General features: G+C 47.8%; 1 protein-coding gene across 1 annotated transcript in view; it reads right to left on the bottom strand.

Moving 5' to 3' along the window:
• The window catches only part of Ano10 (anoctamin 10), a 111,173-nt gene that overhangs the window by 80,256 nt on the left and 12,894 nt on the right, over positions 1-18,023 (bottom strand). The window contains exons 3-9 of the mRNA XM_041676855.1: positions 17,235-17,432; positions 15,823-15,957; positions 9,573-9,692; positions 6,026-6,595; positions 4,423-4,478; positions 3,878-3,952; positions 1,669-1,851 (exon numbers count right to left, since the gene is read on the bottom strand). Of these exons, the coding sequence (XP_041532789.1) occupies positions 1,669-1,851; positions 3,878-3,952; positions 4,423-4,478; positions 6,026-6,595; positions 9,573-9,692; positions 15,823-15,957; positions 17,235-17,432 (1,337 nt within the window). The remainder of the gene's footprint in view (positions 1-1,668; positions 1,852-3,877; positions 3,953-4,422; positions 4,479-6,025; positions 6,596-9,572; positions 9,693-15,822; positions 15,958-17,234; positions 17,433-18,023) is intronic.

Here is an 18,023-nt window from a genome sequence, read left to right as displayed (position 1 = left end):
TCCAGAGACCGTCCAGAGAACGTGACTGCTGGGCTCTTCCTTCCCAATGTCTGCAGACATTTAGAACCTGCCCCGTGTCACCTCCGCGGAGACAATGAACAGAGAAACTGCAGATTGTTGCACAAATAATGAAAACCCAGAGAGATATTAAAGCTTAGCCTGAAGATCAGAAAAGCAAAGCAGCCAAGCACTAGAGAGTCCTCTTACCCCTCCCAGATCTTCAGACCAAAAGGGCGAGATCCTGTCTCCACGAATCCTCAGACTCCACACTCCACTGAGTTCCCGTCTCTTCCGTTTATACATTCCTCTCTCCACCCAGCCATATCACTCATGTCTTCACCTCCCTAGTGCTGGGATTAAAGGTGTGAACCACCACCACCTGGATCAGTTTCTGGATTGACCTCGTGTAGCCCAGGGTGGCCTTGAACTCAGAGATCTGTTTGCCTGTGTCTCCAGAGTCCTGGGATTACAGGTGTGTGCCACCACTGCCTGGCCTATGTGCCTGACTAGTGTGGCTGCTTTGCCCTCTGATCTTCAGGGAAGCTTTATTTATTAAAACACAAATAATATAACCATTATAGTAGGTGAGGAGAAAGTGGCTGGACTGGGTAGACAGCTCAAGGGGTGCTCTGTTAGCACAGCGCTCACCCACAGTCCCCACACCCACCTACTAGGCTCTCACTTCATTCTCAGAGCTCAGGCTCACAGCACCGACTCTGGGCCTGGGAAGGAGAGCCGACCAATAACACCGCACCGCCTGCTGCTCAGAACGACTCTAGAGCTGGTGCTGTCGCACACAAGAGAGGACAGTGGTCACTGCTGCCCCTGTCATGCTTCACAAAGGAAGAAGATGCGGAGCTGGAGAGACCAGAGCTAAGATTCTGGCGGTGTCCCTCAGGGGGATATGGGGGGGGGGGGTCCGTGCAGCACACAGCAAGCATAGGAAAAGCAGCAGAGAGACTCGGGAGGTAAGTCTGACTTGGGGCTCATCAGCAGCTAAGACTGAAGGAAGAGTTAGGTTTTCATTACCTCTAGTAATCCACGTGTATTTCCTCAAATTAACTGAGAAGTCTTCTAGTCAAAAGAAATGTCCTGGTGCAGACAGAGGCCTCAGCAGCAGGGGAGCACAGGCTCTATGAACCACTCAACCCCCAAACTCACCCCACCCAGGAAGTGGGACACCATGACACATATCTGTAATGCAGGGCAGAGACAGGAGACCTAACCTGGGGTCTGCAGAGCAGTGGGTACGAGACACTCTGCTGCAGAGCAGGAGGCAAGAACTGACTTCCAAGTGGCCCTCTAACTCCATGTGCACAGGCTCTCTCGCACACAATAAATCATTCTAAAGGAACCGACTTACAGCTATAATAGCAGTAATCTGACATTCAAGCCATCTTAGGTGAGCTGCCTCAGGGACCATCTTCCCTGTGTACTGTCATGCTGGAGCACACATCCAGGCACCCATCTCTGTGAAACAGTCAAACAATCCTCCACCCTCACCTTCTGCTGTTAAGGAATCATGACAGAGGCATCTTAATTCATATCATAGTTCTCTCCTCCTAACTTCAAAGTGGTTCGTGCTGAGGGAATCCGCTGCAGAACGCTTACAGCGCACACAACACACACATGAACTGTGTGACCCTTACACACACTCACACAACTCACCAGGTAAGTTCCCATTTCCTTCTCCAGGAGGACTTGCTCATACAAGGTTGTATCAACGTCCACCTTTAAAGCCTGCACCTTCTTCTTTACCGCTGCGCAATGCTTCCGTTGGAGCCAGTAAGGAAGAAGAGATTCCACAGCTTGGTTCAGGATCTGGGAGGTGATCAGGAGTGTGGCCAAGCTCTGAAGAGAAGCATAAGCATCACGTTTAGAAAGATCGAAACAAAAGCACACACACATGGTCCTTCAGAGCTCAAAATGGAGTCCTACGATGTCATAAACACAAACAATAGAAAGCTGGGTGTGAGCACAATGTTCTAATTCAAGAATAATATCAGAAGAAATTAGCCGGGCTGGATGTGGTGGGCCATACTTTTAATCCTAGCACTCTGGAGGCAGAGGGAGGTTTGATCTACATAGTGAGTTCTAGACCACCCAGGACTCTACATGGTGAGACCTTGTCTTTAAAGATGATAGACAGACAGACGGATAGACAGATGGACAGACAGACAGACAGACAGACAGACAGAGCAAGCTCATCCAGCGTCCTTCAGAGAGGAAGTTAACCTGACACTGTGACTGTGATCTCATCATCCTACTATATTGTATACTGTACTTACTCCATTATATATTTTATAGCATGTTACTATAAAACAGCACTGCCAGGGTGGGGCGGGGGAATCACTGAGACATTTTACAGCCTGGAACTGTGGAGACAACTCCAGCAGTAGAGTGTCGTTCACTATGCGAGCACTGAGTTCCTTTACAGCACCCACGGAAAGGTAGTTAGTAGGTGGTTAGTGCCTGCACCCCAGGGCCATGGCGGCAGACACTGGGCAGCTGGTCCTGCTGAAATGGCAAAGCCCCAGGTTAGTGAAAGACCCTGTCTCAAAAACCAAAGTGGAGAGCAATCAAGAAAGACAGCCAACGTCATGTACATGCACACACATGAGAAATCAATACTCTGAAGGACTGGAGAGATGGCTAAATGGTTAAGACCACTGGCTGTTCTTCCAGAGGATGAAGGCTTGATTTCCAGCACCCACATGTCAGCTCAAAATCTCTAACTCCAGCTTCATGAAATCTGTGCCCTTTCCTCCCACCCGTTAGTATCAGGTACTTGATGCATAGTCATACATGTGGGCAGAACACCCATCACATAAGAAAAGTAATTAATTCTTTGAATTCAATGTATTGGATACTGGTTTTATATGATCCAGAAACTATAGTACTACAAATGCAGGTAGGACTCTCTAAAGCATTTCAGACACGAACCTGCTAGTCTCTCAAGCGTAACATGTTATCAATGTAAAAATGAAATTTGCAAGACCTATTAAAGGTTATCCTATAACCACCTGCATCACTTGTAAACATAACGGAAACTGTTCTTTCATTTCCTGGCTTCTCAGACCCAAATAATCACATAGAAACTATATTAATTACAACACTGTTTGGCTTATTAGCTAAGGCTTATTATTAACTAACTCTTAAAACTTAAATTAGCCCAAAATTCTTATCTATGTTTAGCCATGTGGCTTGGTACCTTTTCTCAGTCAGCATTATCATTGCTTCCTTTGTGTCTGGGTGGTGACTGCAGACTGAGCCTTTCCTCTTCCCAGAATTCTCCTAGTCTGGTAGCCCCACCTATACTTCCTGCCTGGCTACTGGACAATCAGTATTTTATTAAAACAATACAAGTGACAAATCTTCACAGCATACAGAGGATTATCCCACAGCAGTCACTGGCGGATGTCCACAGACTGTAGGCACCTGTGCCGTCAGAACTGCCTCGGGAGAGCAGGTCAGCTTTGCCCCTTGCATGACTCATTTTGCAAGAGAATTTGAATTAACTAATTTCTCTGTTGAGTATGACACATTATTCAGGTGTGAATGCTTATTATTTAAAGGGGGAAAAACAGACAAAGTAAAGGCATAAAGCAACTCATTTCTTTTTTTAAATTTATTTATTTCCTATGCATTGGTATTTTTGCCCTGATATATATCTGTGTGAGGGTATCAGATCCCCTAGAACTGGAGTCACAGACAGCTGTGAGCTGCCATGTGGGTGCTGGGAACTGAACCTGGTCTTCTGGAAGAGCAGTCAAGGCTCTTATCTGCTGAGCCTTCTCTCCAGCCCCTAGCACAGTCATTTCTAAGGCTGGAAATCCTCTGTGAGACCCTCCCCTCAGCATTCTGCTGGTACACTCACCTGGCGCAGAAGCTTCATGTCCTTCAGGACAAAGGCAATGTAGAAGAGCGAGGCGAAACAATTCAGAAAGTTGAACTGCCAGAGAAGATGACAACATTAGCAGCCTGCACATTTAAAACTGAGGGACCACTGCCGCAGACTGTGGCTTGGAACTGCTTCCCTTTCCCCTGAGGCCTGAACTCAACTATCAACTCTGGAAGTGAGAGGAGGCAGCAGCCAAGAGGAGGAGGAACTGCACAGAATCCCACACATCTTACAGTCCCCATCCAGAGGGAGATGCAGCCCTGCATCCCGTCCCACATCAGGACAGCCAGGCTCCCCACCTGTACCAAGACTCACATGCAGGGGAAGGGGTCTCCTTTTCCTCCCATGGAGCCTAAGGCTGACTGCCCCATGGAGACGCTGGTACCAGGCAACCGCAGCAGAAAGACCTCACTACATCGAGCAGCCCAGACCTAGAAGACTCAAACCCTCACCCCACACCAGGAGGCAGCAGAGTGGCACTGACCGAGAGATGCTGCCACAGCACGGAAGATGCCACTTACCACCAACACTTTCAGGACAAGATGATTCTGGTAGGCAGATTCCAATCTGTGATTCTCTACAATATCAAGGGGGAGAGGAGACATTTCTCAGACAAGAGGCAGCACCGGTGTGCTGTCACAGGTAAATCAGTGGGACTGTGCTTGGCAAAGGCACCCAGCACCAGAGCTGAAGTCTCTGGACATCTCAGCTGTCAGTCACAGCCATCCCCTTGCTACCAACAACACCACAAGAGAACACTCTCCTCCACTGTAATAGCACTGTGGTTGGGAACAATTTTTCTCTAAATACGGAAAAAAAAAATCTGGGAAGTGTCGGCAAATGAGCCTGCACCCAGCCACCCCAAAGAAGAGGCTGTGCCCTCTAACAGTAAAATGGTTAAATGAGCCTGCACCCAGCAGCCCCAAAGAAGAGGTTGTGCCCTCTAACAGTAAGGTGGTTAAGGGGAAATCAACACAGATTCTGTGCAGGGCCCTGGACAATGATTAGCCTCAAGAGAATTCAGATTTGAGCCTCATGTAGAAATGGGGACACAGTACAGTGACCCCAAGACAGCAGGAGCAAGAGGAAAAAGCATCATGAGGCTCCTGCAATGAGGATTGGTCTGCACCAGTGCATGCTACCTAACCTCAGGCCACCATGCTACCTCCTGCCCTACTGTAAGGACTGGCCACTGCCTGCGTAGCTGCAGAGATCAGAACATATGACCCAGTACAAAGAAAGCCCTCAGCAAACTGGCTGCTCTACCACAGAACAGATAAAAAATTAGAATGTTAGGTCCAATGAAGTAAAGGCCCAGGCTTCTTCCCATAGGATAACACAACGTATTTGTTTGAATGGATGAATGCTGAACAGCCTATGGACTCCACTTTTAAACTCTACTCAGGTTGTCTCCACAGATGCAGGCAAGAACAACCTTGGGCCGTCCTCAACGAACGGAGGACACAAGCCTCGGTTCCTCTGCAGACTTTCTATGTACTTTACCCCAACATGAACACAGGGTTACTGTCCTGAACCACCCCGACTATACTGACTATATTGTGGGTGCCTTGGTGAGCATCACTACCTCTAGTCATAGAAGAGTCTGCTCGCTCATGGTGCCCCAAAAGGAGAAAAAAGAAACCGGAGTAGTGCTTGCCGGGGCAGCCAGAACCCAGAATGTAACGCCAGATAAGTGAGCGCTATGGCAGCCAGCATAAGGAGGTCAGTGGAGGTCAGAGCTGGTAAGCTGGTCTCAGGCCTTAGTAACAAGCCCAGAGGACTGCCATCTACTCTGCAGGACAGTGGCCATGTGAGCCCAACAATTTAAGTAACATTTTTTTTTATTTTGTGTGCTGTGTGTGTGTTGAATATGTGTGCATATGTGTGCATACACGTGTAAGTACATAGGTTCCACTCTGTGTGTGTGCACGTGTGTATGATGTGTGTCGATGTGTGTGCGTAGGTCAGAGGCGGTTCTCTCCTTCAACTATGTAGGTCTCAGGGACAAAACTCGGGTCCTCAGACTTGAGGACAGATGCCTTTACCAGCCTTGAGCCAGCTCTCTCTGACCCTTGAACCTCAAGCAGAACTTCTTACAGGCAAATGAGACACGTCTAGGCTTACCCCAAGATGTTAGAAACTCAGCAGCGTATCGGTAGAGGCGGTTCATGATCTCAATCACAATGGCATACACAATACTGGGCACATACAGCAGGAGGCTGGTCCACACAGACTCATTGTCCTCGTGGAGACTCAAGACCCAGTCCTCCATGTCGAAGTAGATCATCATGACGTAGAGGGAGAAGTAGAGACAGAGGCACACAAAAGGCAGGGAGACCAGGTAGATGCGCAGCTGTCTCTTATAGCTGGAGTAGAGGGGTTCTTCTCTGCCTGTGACAGAATTGATGCCCAGGACCCCATGAAACCCAGGCCGGGGCTCCTCAAACTGCCTCTTCATGACCAGTGTCCCCCAGCGGTAGGTCATGTTGGCACAACCACGCTTCCACACCTCCAGGATCACCGTGGACCAGATGAGGTTGAACGAGGCAAAGATGACGTACTTGTCATAGTCTTCCCACACAAACAGGTAGTAGGGCAGCCCAATGACAGCCATGGGGATTAAGGCAAAGGTGAAATACTCCAAAAACCCGAAGTACAGAGCGATCGTCTCCCCAAAGTAGCCGCGAATGCTGTCTGCAGGGAAAGAAGGAAAAAATGAGGCATGGGCTACCAAAGACTGCCATTTAACCACGGCACACGCAGGTGCACTTTTCAGTGGTTGGGGATCTTTAATGCCTCCATTTCCATCCCGTGCAGGGTACCAGCTCTGTCCTGAACACAATACAAAAACCCCACCTGTCAGTAGGACAAGCCTTGCATTCCCCCAGCTCATAGTTGAGGCCTCGGCTGTGGACGTGACTGTCGGGAACCGTGGCTCAGTTTCCCCCTTACTTTCCATTCATCTAACATACTTTACTGCCAAAGACAGATCATCCTGGGGTGGGCTTACTCTCTCAGGTCCTAGGTTAAGTTCAGCCATGGACACTGAGCCCTGTGTGGCCGTCATGTATGCCCTGCTTTCCTCCCCATCCATGTCACTCTGTGCAGCTGTCTGTAAAGATGACCCACAGCCACAGATCTTCATCTCCTACGACATCAGTGAGACATGACAACTTCCCAGTGCATTCAGCACAAAATGTTCGTAGACTTGAAACAAGACTCCACACATTCACTTCCAGCTCCAGCACATCCTACTGAAAACATCCATGCACACCTTCATGTGGACAGGAGACAGCCCAGGCAGCCTGCAACAGGCTGCGGACTGCAACACACTAACAACACACCAACCAAAAGGCCATTTATACGGTACCTCCGCTAACCTTGATCACACGGGGACTCCCTGGGCCTTAGAGCGGCCAGGCTGGGACAAGAATGGGATGAGGGGACAGGAGGGACAGGGGACTAATCAGAATAACTGGTTCTTAATTATACATTAGATTTTAATTTATTTTAGTTTATTTATGTGTGTACCTGAGTGTAGGTATGTTCACTACATGCATACAGTTCCCACATAAGTCAGAATAGGGTATCAGCAGATCCCCTGGAACCGGAGTTATAGGTGGTTGGAAATCACCATGTGAGTTCCGGGAGCCAAATCCAAATCTTCTGTAAGAGCAGCTAGTACTCTAAACTGCTGAGCCATTTCTCCAGCACCACTAGTATTTAAAAATATTAGTATTTTTAAAAACTGGGTATGTGTGCATGTGACATTTGTGTGTGCATGTGACATCTGTGTGTGTGCCATGTGCATGCGGGCACCCACAGAACCAGAAGACGCTGGGCTCCAGGAGCTGGAGGTGCAGGCAGTTGTGAGCTGCCAAACATGAGTGATGGGACTGAACTGGTTTCTGCAGGAGCAGCGAGCACCCTTAACCAGGGAGCCATCTCTGAATCCTTAACTCACTGTTTTTGAAGACATTGTGTTCAGATCTGCCTATGAGGACAGGTTGGCGTGATCATAAACTATTTCCTCCCACACTAGTTTCTCCCAGCTGTTCTGGGAAGAAGGGTTATAAGCAGAAGTGTGATGCAGTCATCTTAAATGTGATCAGGCTGCTGCAGGCCCCCTCTGCATAAAACACAAGGACCCGTGTGTCCTGGTCTCCAAGCCGGCGGCTTTCCCCTTTGCCAGCTCTCTCAGCAGGCCCCGCCTTCCCAGAAGGTTTAGTATGCCTCACCCCAGGCTCGTTCCCTTTCTAGGACTAGTGAATAGAGCTAGTCACCTGTGGTCCCACAAGCAATATCTAAATTACGCCACTTAAATATCATTCAGTGAACAACTCCCTTACGTGCAACATAAAAATGAGTTCTGTGTACCTGGAATTATCAAAACAAAGCTTTTCTTTCAGAGGCTACAAGAAAATCTTTAAAATATTAAAGGAAACAAAACTTTAGTGTGTGTGTATGCATGTGTGTGTGTGCGTGTATGCGTGTGTGCATGTGTGTGTGTACATGTGTGTGTGTGTGTGCGTGTATGCGTACGTGTGTGTGCGTGTGTGTGTGCTCTCAGAACAGGAAGAACAGGAAGTGTCAGAGCTCCCAGAAGCTGGAGGTGTAGGTGGTTTGAGTCACCCGATATGCGCTGAGAACTGCACTCAAGTCCTCTGCAAGAGCAGGAAGGGCTCTGAGCCCTGAGCTGACTCTCCGCCTCCAATCTTGCTTCTTGTTCAACACTGTAACAGTTGTTTATGGAAATGGAAATTAGAAGGAAAATATAGAAAGAAGGCTTCCCTTAAAATAAAAGGAAGAAAGAAAGAAAGAAATGTCCTTTAAAGAAAAACTATGGCAGCAACACTTAGTGAAGTTCTAGTTTGAATATCATCCTTACACTTAAAAACTGAAGGAAAGCTGGGGTGTGGCTGAGCGGAAGAGCACTTGCCTAGCAGGCTCAAGGTTGACAAAAAGGTTTTTTAAGCATATAACCAACCAAAAATGTTTGAACATTAATACTGATGTAACTTTCTATAAAGTAACATTCAATACCAGTGAAATTATTCTTATAAGTATTCAGAGAAAATAGATGGATCCCTCAGAAAAGATGTTTGGGCCACTGAGTCTGCCTCACCTCAAGCCTGGTTTGGCCAGCTTCATGGGAACAGAAGATTTCAAGCACAAAATGTTCACAGACAAGCTTACACTTACAGGGGGACACGGACTCACCTGTGCTGCAGAGATGGCTTAGCAGGAGGGAGCCTGACTCAAGGTCAACCAAACCACCTCAGGCAGCTCACAACTGTTCTAGGGTGCGATGCTGTCTTCTGGCCTTTGCAGGCACGTACACTCACATGCACAACCCCTAGCCCCATTGCCACATGTGACACACACACACACACTATATATATATATGTGTGTGTGTGTGTGTGTGTGTATGTATATATATATAAACAGATGAGATCTTTTTTAAGAGACATGTATTCACAAAGGCTACTTTCGACAACCTATTCTGTAGATCAAATTTAGCCAAAGCCTGAATGAGATTTAAAGGAACAAGGTCATCAAGCCATCCTCTTGCCCTTGCAAGAGCTGAGTACTGGCCATGAGAGCACCGAGTCACAGGACAGCGACTTCGTCAGGGCTCTCTCTTCAGTGGGGCACCGGCAGTGACACATACCTATGGGCTGGTACTTCAGAGCAAACCGAGTATACCAGGAGTCCTCCAGCTTCTTCAGGGCCTCATTGTCATGCAATGGAAACACCTGGGTCACGATGCCGGACGTGAGCAGTCTCCTCACTGCCGAGAGAAGCATGAGAGCCTAAAACACGGGGCTGGCTGAGGACGGTCCAGCAGACAGTGCAGGGTGCCCCAGCATGGGTGTGGTGCAGGGGTATTTCATTTGCATTTTAATAAATAAAACATGCCTGAAGATCAAAGAGTAAAACAGCCCCACTGGTCAGTCTTACAGACCAGAGAGTGGTAACTTTAATCCCAATAGCCATGCTAGTTTGCCAGAGAAACCAGGCAGTAGTGACATATGCCTTTAATCCCAGCCCTACAGAGGAATGTAAGACAGGAGGAGACAGCTCTCAGACACAAACTCACTCTGAGATTCCTGGAGACAGGATCACCATTTCAGACTGAGGTAGAGGTAAGAGCTAGTGGCTGGCTGCTTTGCTTTTCTGACCTTCAGGTTGAACCCCAATTTCTATCTCTGGGTTTTTATTAATCGTGCTACAGAGCGGTGGTTTGGTACACGGGGTCATTGTCATAGCTTCCCTGCCAGTTCTGAATACGAACAATGTGTCTCAGAATATAAATATCTTCACTATTTTTTCTCAGTATGAAAGCAGTGCAAGTTGAGTGAAATTCTAAACCATACAAACTGTACAAATCAGAAGCATGCAAACTTTCCATTCTTCTCTCTATATAACAATAACCACTACAAACAGTAATTTAATGTATAACCAGATGTCAAAATATACACAGATATTTATACCCAAATACACTGATGCTTAAATACAAACCAGGAAGCAACATATACACTTCATAGTGCTCTTGATCATTGGAGCCACGGTATCTGCTACAACTTTTCAGTGTCACCATGTATCTAGAGGGATTCTCCTTTACAGCTGTAACGTCTCCCAGAATAATTGTTTCTGGTTTTTGCCACTGCAAATAATACTGAAATTCTTTAGATATCCACTTTATGTGTGTGAATATTTGCCTGCATATATGCACTGCGGCATGTGAGCACCTAGGACCCTCAGAGGTCAGAAGAGGCTCTGAATTCCCTGGAACTGGAGTTACTACAGATGGTTGTGAGCCGCCATGTGGGTGCTGGGAACCAAACCCACGTTCTCTGTAAGAGTAATGCTCACTTTTAACCTCTGCGCCATCTCTCCAGTCCCCCCAATACTGAAATTATTATGCACATACATTATCTCACCTCTTCAACTTTTCTCATCTGGGGCCAACAGCAGACGAATCTGAAATCTGAACCCATCTGACATTGCTGCCCCTGCTCTAAGCCCCCTGCATTGCGGTTCCTTCGTCTCTGGACAGCAGGCACTTTCACTTGTTTCTTTCTTTCCAACAGAACAAAAAAGACAGCCACAAACAGAAACTTCAAAAATCACATTGAGCTTCCTCCCTTTCTATGCAGCTGGGTGGCAAACATGGTTGGAAAATCACACACAACGTGGAAAAGACAAACACAAGCAGAGCAGTGCTTCTTGGCAGTGCCTGACGGACCCAGACCTCTGATCTGCTGTAGGTCCTGAGACTGACCTACTAGTGAAGGGTTTTCCATCCTAAGGGCACACTGGGGAGCTGGGGGACTTTTCCCACGTGTGTCTTTAGCACGGCTGTTTGTACGATGGAATTTGCATTAAGAAAGACAGGCCTACGGTAGGCTGTGCTAACTGGAGGGAAAATAATCAGGTTCCCTTACAGTTATGTCACTCACATAAGCTCTACCCAGAGGAGATGATTTAAAAGGCGGACTGTGAAGAATAAGCCTTCTTAATGACTGGAAAAGGTACCAGCCCAAAATACCAGCTGCGAGGGTGAGAAGACATATGGTTTGAGTTACATCAGCTTTGGGTGCTGTCAAGGCCATTTTGTAAGTTCTTTATGTTGAAATTTCTGAGGACTTTTCTTTGGCTAATATGACTTAAGTCGGTTGCCCACAAGCCCCCAGTCCTGGCCCCAGTGTGGGGGTGCACAGCTGCAGCAGGGCCTCTCCATCACAGTTTCCTCCCCACTGCTGCACCGGTGTTTAAACCCTGGGCTGGCTTGTGGCACTAAGTCCCAGGTTCTCCTATAAGAGGTGACTCCACCGTGCCAGGCTCCCCAGCAGGCAGAGGACCCTGCTTATACATCTCTAAAAACAGGACAGTAAATGGAGCCTCTGGAGAGGCTTCGAGTCCTAAATTGCCAGCTTCTCGTCACCATCAATGCCAGAGCATGGTTCTGGTTTCAGCTCTAAAAATAGAGGCTGGCTTCTTTAAAACCCTCCAGCCTCCTTGTGTCTGCTTGACTGTAATTACAAGGAAGGACTCTTACCTTGAAAGGAAAATAGGAGGGTGCTTGGGCCTAACAAAAGAAGGCAGGGACTTCAGCCAGATTCCCTCCTTCCAGGGTGCCAACAATACCCATCAGTATTGGAGTGACTACGAGAGCCACTGAATAAGTAGCAAACAAACAAAATCTGACCCGGTCTGCAGGACACTGCAGGACACTTCAGCTAGGTAAGGCACAGCACGGCTAATGGTGCAGCTGCCTTTGGCTGATGCTGGGGAATCCTGACAGTGGCTCTGTGCAGGGGGAGCAGCAGGCCACTCCTCCGGGATCTGACCAGAGAGCAGATGCCAGAGGAATGAAGGGTTCCATGGCAAGGGATGACCAGCACAGCCCTTGTTCCCTGTGGCTGTTGGGTATCAGGGTGTGGAACTTTGACCCCCAAAATCTCATAGGGAATGGTACTATTAGGAGGTGTGGCTTTGCTGGAGTGGGTATGGCCTTGTTGAAGGAAGTGTGTCACTATGGGTGCAGGCTTTGAGGTGTCCTATGCTCAGGATACTATCTGGTGTCTCCGTCAACTTCTGGTTGTTGCAAGATATAGACATGTGGTAGCTGCCAACATGAAGCAATAGAACAAAGGATGCTGGGCTAATAAATTGCCTCAATCATAAAAAAGCAAAACTAAACTAAAAAACACTCACTATCAGACAGACAGAGCCAGAGGTGCCTTCCCAGCAAGTGGGAGAGAGAGGGAAGAGCAACCAAAGTGCACAGCAAGTTCTAGGCCACCCGAGAGTACAGAGTGGGACCCTGCTTCTAAAAGGAAAAACTGAAGACAGCAGGTAACTGCCGTGTGGGCGAGAAGAAAGAAATGCTGCATTCCACTCCTAAGAGCCACAGAGACCAGCGAGAGCAACAAAATGCAGCTGTCACAACAGCCCAGCGTGGCTCAGAGGCCAGAGACATGACAGGACACACAGCAGAAGGGACCATGTGGGGCGGGGAGGGGTCAACATGGAAAGGGGCAAAAAAAGGTCACGGAGTCAGGGGAGAGAGCAAATTGGCAGAAACATGATGAAATTCCCGTAGTTGACAACCTCTAGGATTATGATTGATCAAGAAAATAGCAACAAAATACAAATGATAAAAAATGAAAAAAACAATTATAGACCAAATAGAAATAAATGGTCAGAAACACAATAAAAATAAAGTATTCCTATCATTTGAAAAAGCAGTAAGTGGTGTTCTGCAGGAACATTCATTAGATGGGCAGAGCTCGGCAGAAGGCACCAAGAGTGGCTCACACTGGAGCACCATTCACCGTACCACAACACAGACAACCACAACCTCACAGATGCTGAGAGTCGGGTAACAGCCACGGCCCAGACACACAACCTAAACTGAGCAGAAGCACGGATGCTTTCTAGATCTGATGATGATCTCATGTAAAAACCAGTGTGTGACCCGAAGACAATGGGCAAAGGAAGGACAGCTTGTCAGTGTCTATCCCAAGACCTGGGATCTAAAGGCCACTCCTGGTACTCTTCCTACTTTCTCTATGATTCAAAAAAATGGAGGAAATGTATTATTCGGTAATATGATAACAGACACATGGTGGAATACCAAGTGCCCTACAAAAGGAACACACAAGAATTAACTAGGAAATCTGGATGAGCAAACATCCACAATAGTTAAGATGTAAGATGGCAAGTGTGTCTCTACAGTCCCCATGTGTGTGAAGAGCTCTCTTTAGGTGGCGGGTGTGTCTCTACAATCCCCGTGTATGAAGAGTGTTCTCTTGGGGCTGGAGAGATGGCTCAGTGGTTAAGAGCATTGCCTGCTCTTCCAAAGGTCCTGAGTTCAATTCCCCACAACCACATGGTGGTTCACAACCATCTGTAATGGTAATGAGGTCTGGTGCCCTCTTCTGGCCTGCAGGCATACATGTAGACAGAATATTATATACACAATAATAAATATGTTTTTTAAAAAAGAAGAGTGTTCTCTTGAGATGACAAGTGTGTCTCTACAGTCCCTGTGTCTGTGAAGAGTGTTCTCTTGAGATGGCGGGAGTGTCTCTACAGTCCCCGTGTGTGAAGAGTGCTCTCTCTCTACAGTCCCTGTGTTTGAGGAGTGCTCTCTTGAGCAATACCTTTCGGAGGGTGTGCAGTAAGGAAGAGAAGTGCTGGGGAGACGGCACCATAGGGCAGAAAGGATACCTAACAAAAATTCAACTCATCCTCAAATTCAGACACAGAAAAATTATGTCTCTCTTCTTCTCATGATCTCCCTTTAGAGAAAATAAAGATGAAATGTGTAAATTGCCCCAGGGAAGTGTTTTCTTGCTTTATGTTGTGTAAATTTTAAAAGATTGTTTTAAGACTTTAAAAATTATAAGCCACCGAAATCTGAGCCAACAACCAGGGAGCATGGGACTAACCGAGGCCCTCTGCAAATATGTAAGAGTTAAGTAGCTTGTTCTAGATGTGGGACTCCCGGCTTCAGGAGCAGGGGCTGTCCCCAGTTCTTTGACTGGCTCTTGGGAACCTATTCCTCATACTGGATTGCTCTGCACATCCTAAATACAGCAGGACGTGCTCAGTTGTAAAGCAGGTTGATACGCCAGGCTTTGCTGAAGCCCATGGGAGGCCTGCCCTTTCTATGGAGGACAGTATCATATGGGTTCAGAACAGAGGCCGAGGCAGGCGGAGACCCAACCTCTGAATACTTTATCACAAACAGATGAAAAGGCCTGATGTCCGCAGAAATCAATACTGTGAAAACATGCAAATGAGAACCTGTCCTATCCACAGAGCCTGAAGGTGCACAGCAGCAAACCAGGTGGGAAGGCACACAGCATCAAACCAGGCAGGCAGGCAGGTGCACAGCAGCAAACCAGGCAGGCAGGCAGGTGCACAGCAGCAAACCAGGCAGGCAGGCCCACAGCAGCAAACCAGGTGGGAAGGCACACAACAGCAAACCAGGCAGGCAGGCGCACAGCAGCAAACAAGGTGGGAAGGCACACAACAGCAAATCAGGCAGGCAGGCGCACAACAGCAAACCAGGTGGGAAGGCACACAACAGCAAACCAGGCAGGCAGGCGCACAGCAGCAAACCAGGTGGGAAGGCACACAACAGCAAACCAGGCAGGCAGGTGCACAGCAGCAAACAAGGCAGGCAGCCTTTGCCTGGACCTTGCTTTGTGCCGACAGGCTTGAGAGCACATCAAGGAAACATGGAGTGGGTCCTGAGGCTCTGCTCTCTTGCAGGGAGGCTGAAACCAGGCCAGGTGCAGGGACACGCGCCTGTAATCCCAGCTCTTGTGACACAGGTGATCTCTGTGAGTTTGAGGCTAGCCTGGTCTAGAGTGAAACTCTGTATCATGAGGTTGGAGGAGTTGGGGAATGGGAGGGTGGGAGGGAGGATGGAGTTAAAAAGAAAACCAGATGCAGGGACCAGAGCTGGGAGCCTGGAACCAGAGTTCCAAGACCTTGCTGCAGAACACTGGTGTGCTCCATTCTGAAGCCACCATCCCCATCACGGGACTGTTACACCTATGCTCACCCATGCTACCTGCTTTGTTAGGATGCCCTACGCGACTCTGTTTAAGGTCACCTCCCTGAGGTCTGGGAGAACAAGAGCAGGACTTGTTCAAGGATGAGACCATGCCTGCCTTTCATGCCCCGCCCACGCGGATTTTCATTGACTATAAAGTGAATTTCGCTGACTTGACGTGGCCAATAATAGCCTGATTTACATGCAACTTCCAGCTGGCTAGATGTAGCAACAGGACAAAGCAGGCGACTTACAGGCAACAGGAGGCTGTAAATTCTCTGAACAATCATGACTAATAAAGAGTGTTAAGAGTAGATAGGTGAGAAGCTGGCTTTCAGAGACTTACTCAGTGACTTCCCGGGGTACAGTTTGGCCTGGGGGTAGCCAGGGATCATCTTCTCATCTCTAGCTCTAAGATTCTCAAGTTCATGTTTGATAATGAACTGACACTCGGCCATTGTGAGGAAGTCGTCATTGTTATCTAAAATACAACAAAACTTTCTGGTTACTTTCTAGTAGCAATGTAAAAGTAATAGCGTTAATTACGTTATTAACTTATGCTTGTGGTTATAGAAATGCCATAAACATAAACAACCTACGGAGCTGCCAAAGTACAACTGGAAAGTTACCAGGCGGCAAGGCACTTTGGATATGAGGGTACCACGTCCGCTCTGATTTCTAACTCTGCCTTCGGTCATTTCAAAGTTTCTCTGGCACCAAAGTCCATCAGCACACATTGCCCTGGCCTTACTTGAAGCCAATGGTCAGAGACTACACTCTTTGAATGCAGGACGTGTTTAATGGGGGGGGGGAGGGAGGGAGGGAGAGAGGGAGGGAGAGAGGGAGAGAGGGAGGGAGAGAGGGAGAGAGGGAGAGAGAGAGGGAGAGAGAGGGAGAGAGGGAGGGAGAGAGGGAGAGAGGGAGAGAGGGAGAGAGAGAGGGAGAGAGAGAGAGAGGGAGGGAGAAAGGGAGGGAGAGAGAGGGAGAGAGAGAGAGAGAGAGAGAGAGAGAGAGAGAGAGTGGGGGGGGGAGTTGTCTAAGCTTGCACATTTTGAACTGCACCAATGTTTCTAACATAGGTGGAAAAGCTGGCTTAAACAGGAAAGGCCCTACCAAACTGTCACATTGGCCTCACTCCATCCTGGAACCAAGCACCATGGAGAAATAAGTCTGTAAGAAAACAGCAGCTCTGACAGATAAATCTTTTTATTGAGGAAAATGTTACCCAGATCACGGTATCACTGAGGCAAAAAGCTTTACAGTGAGTTAGTACCAAAGGCCTAAGTCCATGTTCTAACTCCATCAGCGCTGCCAGGAGCCCACACACTTGAAACAAGGGCCCCTCCTTCAGACAGCCTGAGGCCCTGGTTCTCTCCAGAATATTCTCTTTGAGATGCCCTTAAATGCCAGGACATGCCCACCATCCCGCCACATCAGAAGGAGCCAGAAAACTTAAGAACTGAGGTTCCTAAATCCTGAACTCTTACATCTGTCCACGCATATTTATTACTGAAATAAATGTAATAAATATGTAAACAGGCATCCATTCTAACTTGTGTTCATCCACCCCAGGGAGGTAAGTTATGGCTCAAGGACTCCACACAGCCGGTTCATCATCTCCTTACGGTCCAGGGCTACTGTTTTGCTCAAAACAGCAGAGCAGAGCAAGGCCCACAAAGCCTAGATTTTGACTACCCGGCGCTGGGAGACCCTGATCCCATCAAACACGTCTCTACAGCAAGCCGATCCTCTGCTTACCATGGAAGCCTTTGAAGCTGTGGCGGGTCCCGTAGGTGAAGGCCCGCATGGCCGCATCTGTGCACTCCTTCACCAGCCCCACCGCTTCTGCCCCAAGCAACAGTCTGATGTTGGAGGCACCAACGAGGTACAAATTCTGGTTTCTTATTGTTTCCTTCTCACACTTATTTAACAGTGGTCTAAACAGCAACTGGGCACCTGTCAAACACAAGACAGCGCAGTACAGAACAAAGCAGACACAAACTTTCAGAAAATGAAAATCTATAAAGATACAATGTTTCTTCTTGGTATAAGGAAATGAAATTATATTAGCAATTTAAAACTGTTATCCAAGTAAAAAGGAAGATAAGGAAGTTGGGATAGAAGTTAATGCTTGTGTTTGTGCATATGTGTGCACACAAGTGCACATGTGAACAGACGTGTGGATGTGCACATGTGGACGAGAGGTTGATGTCGATTGTCTTCTTCAATTGTCCTCCTCCTTACTTTTTGAGACACAGTCTCTCACTGAACTGAAACTCAAGAATTTAGCTAGAATGTCTAGCCAGTAGCTCATAGGGATTCCCCTGAATCTGCAGCCCCTGTTCTGGTATTACAGAATTTCACCAATGTGTCAGAGATAAAAAGAGGTCCTCCTGCTTATATGCCAAGCACTTTTCCCACTGACCCATCTCCCTAGGCACCACTGACCCATCTCCCGAGCCACCACTGTCTTTCCAGCCCCTACTGAGCCATCTTTCTATCTCCTACATGAACCATCTCTGTAGCCCCTACTAACACAAGCACTGA

Source organism: Microtus oregoni, unplaced genomic scaffold, assembly GCF_018167655.1.
Source record: "Microtus oregoni isolate MIOR12 unplaced genomic scaffold, Mior012 000028F_ref0000031, whole genome shotgun sequence".
In the NCBI taxonomy this organism is placed as follows: Eukaryota; Metazoa; Chordata; class Mammalia; order Rodentia; family Cricetidae; genus Microtus; species Microtus oregoni.
Note: the sequence above shows the minus strand (reverse complement) of the source record. Positions and strands in the feature narration are given on the sequence as shown.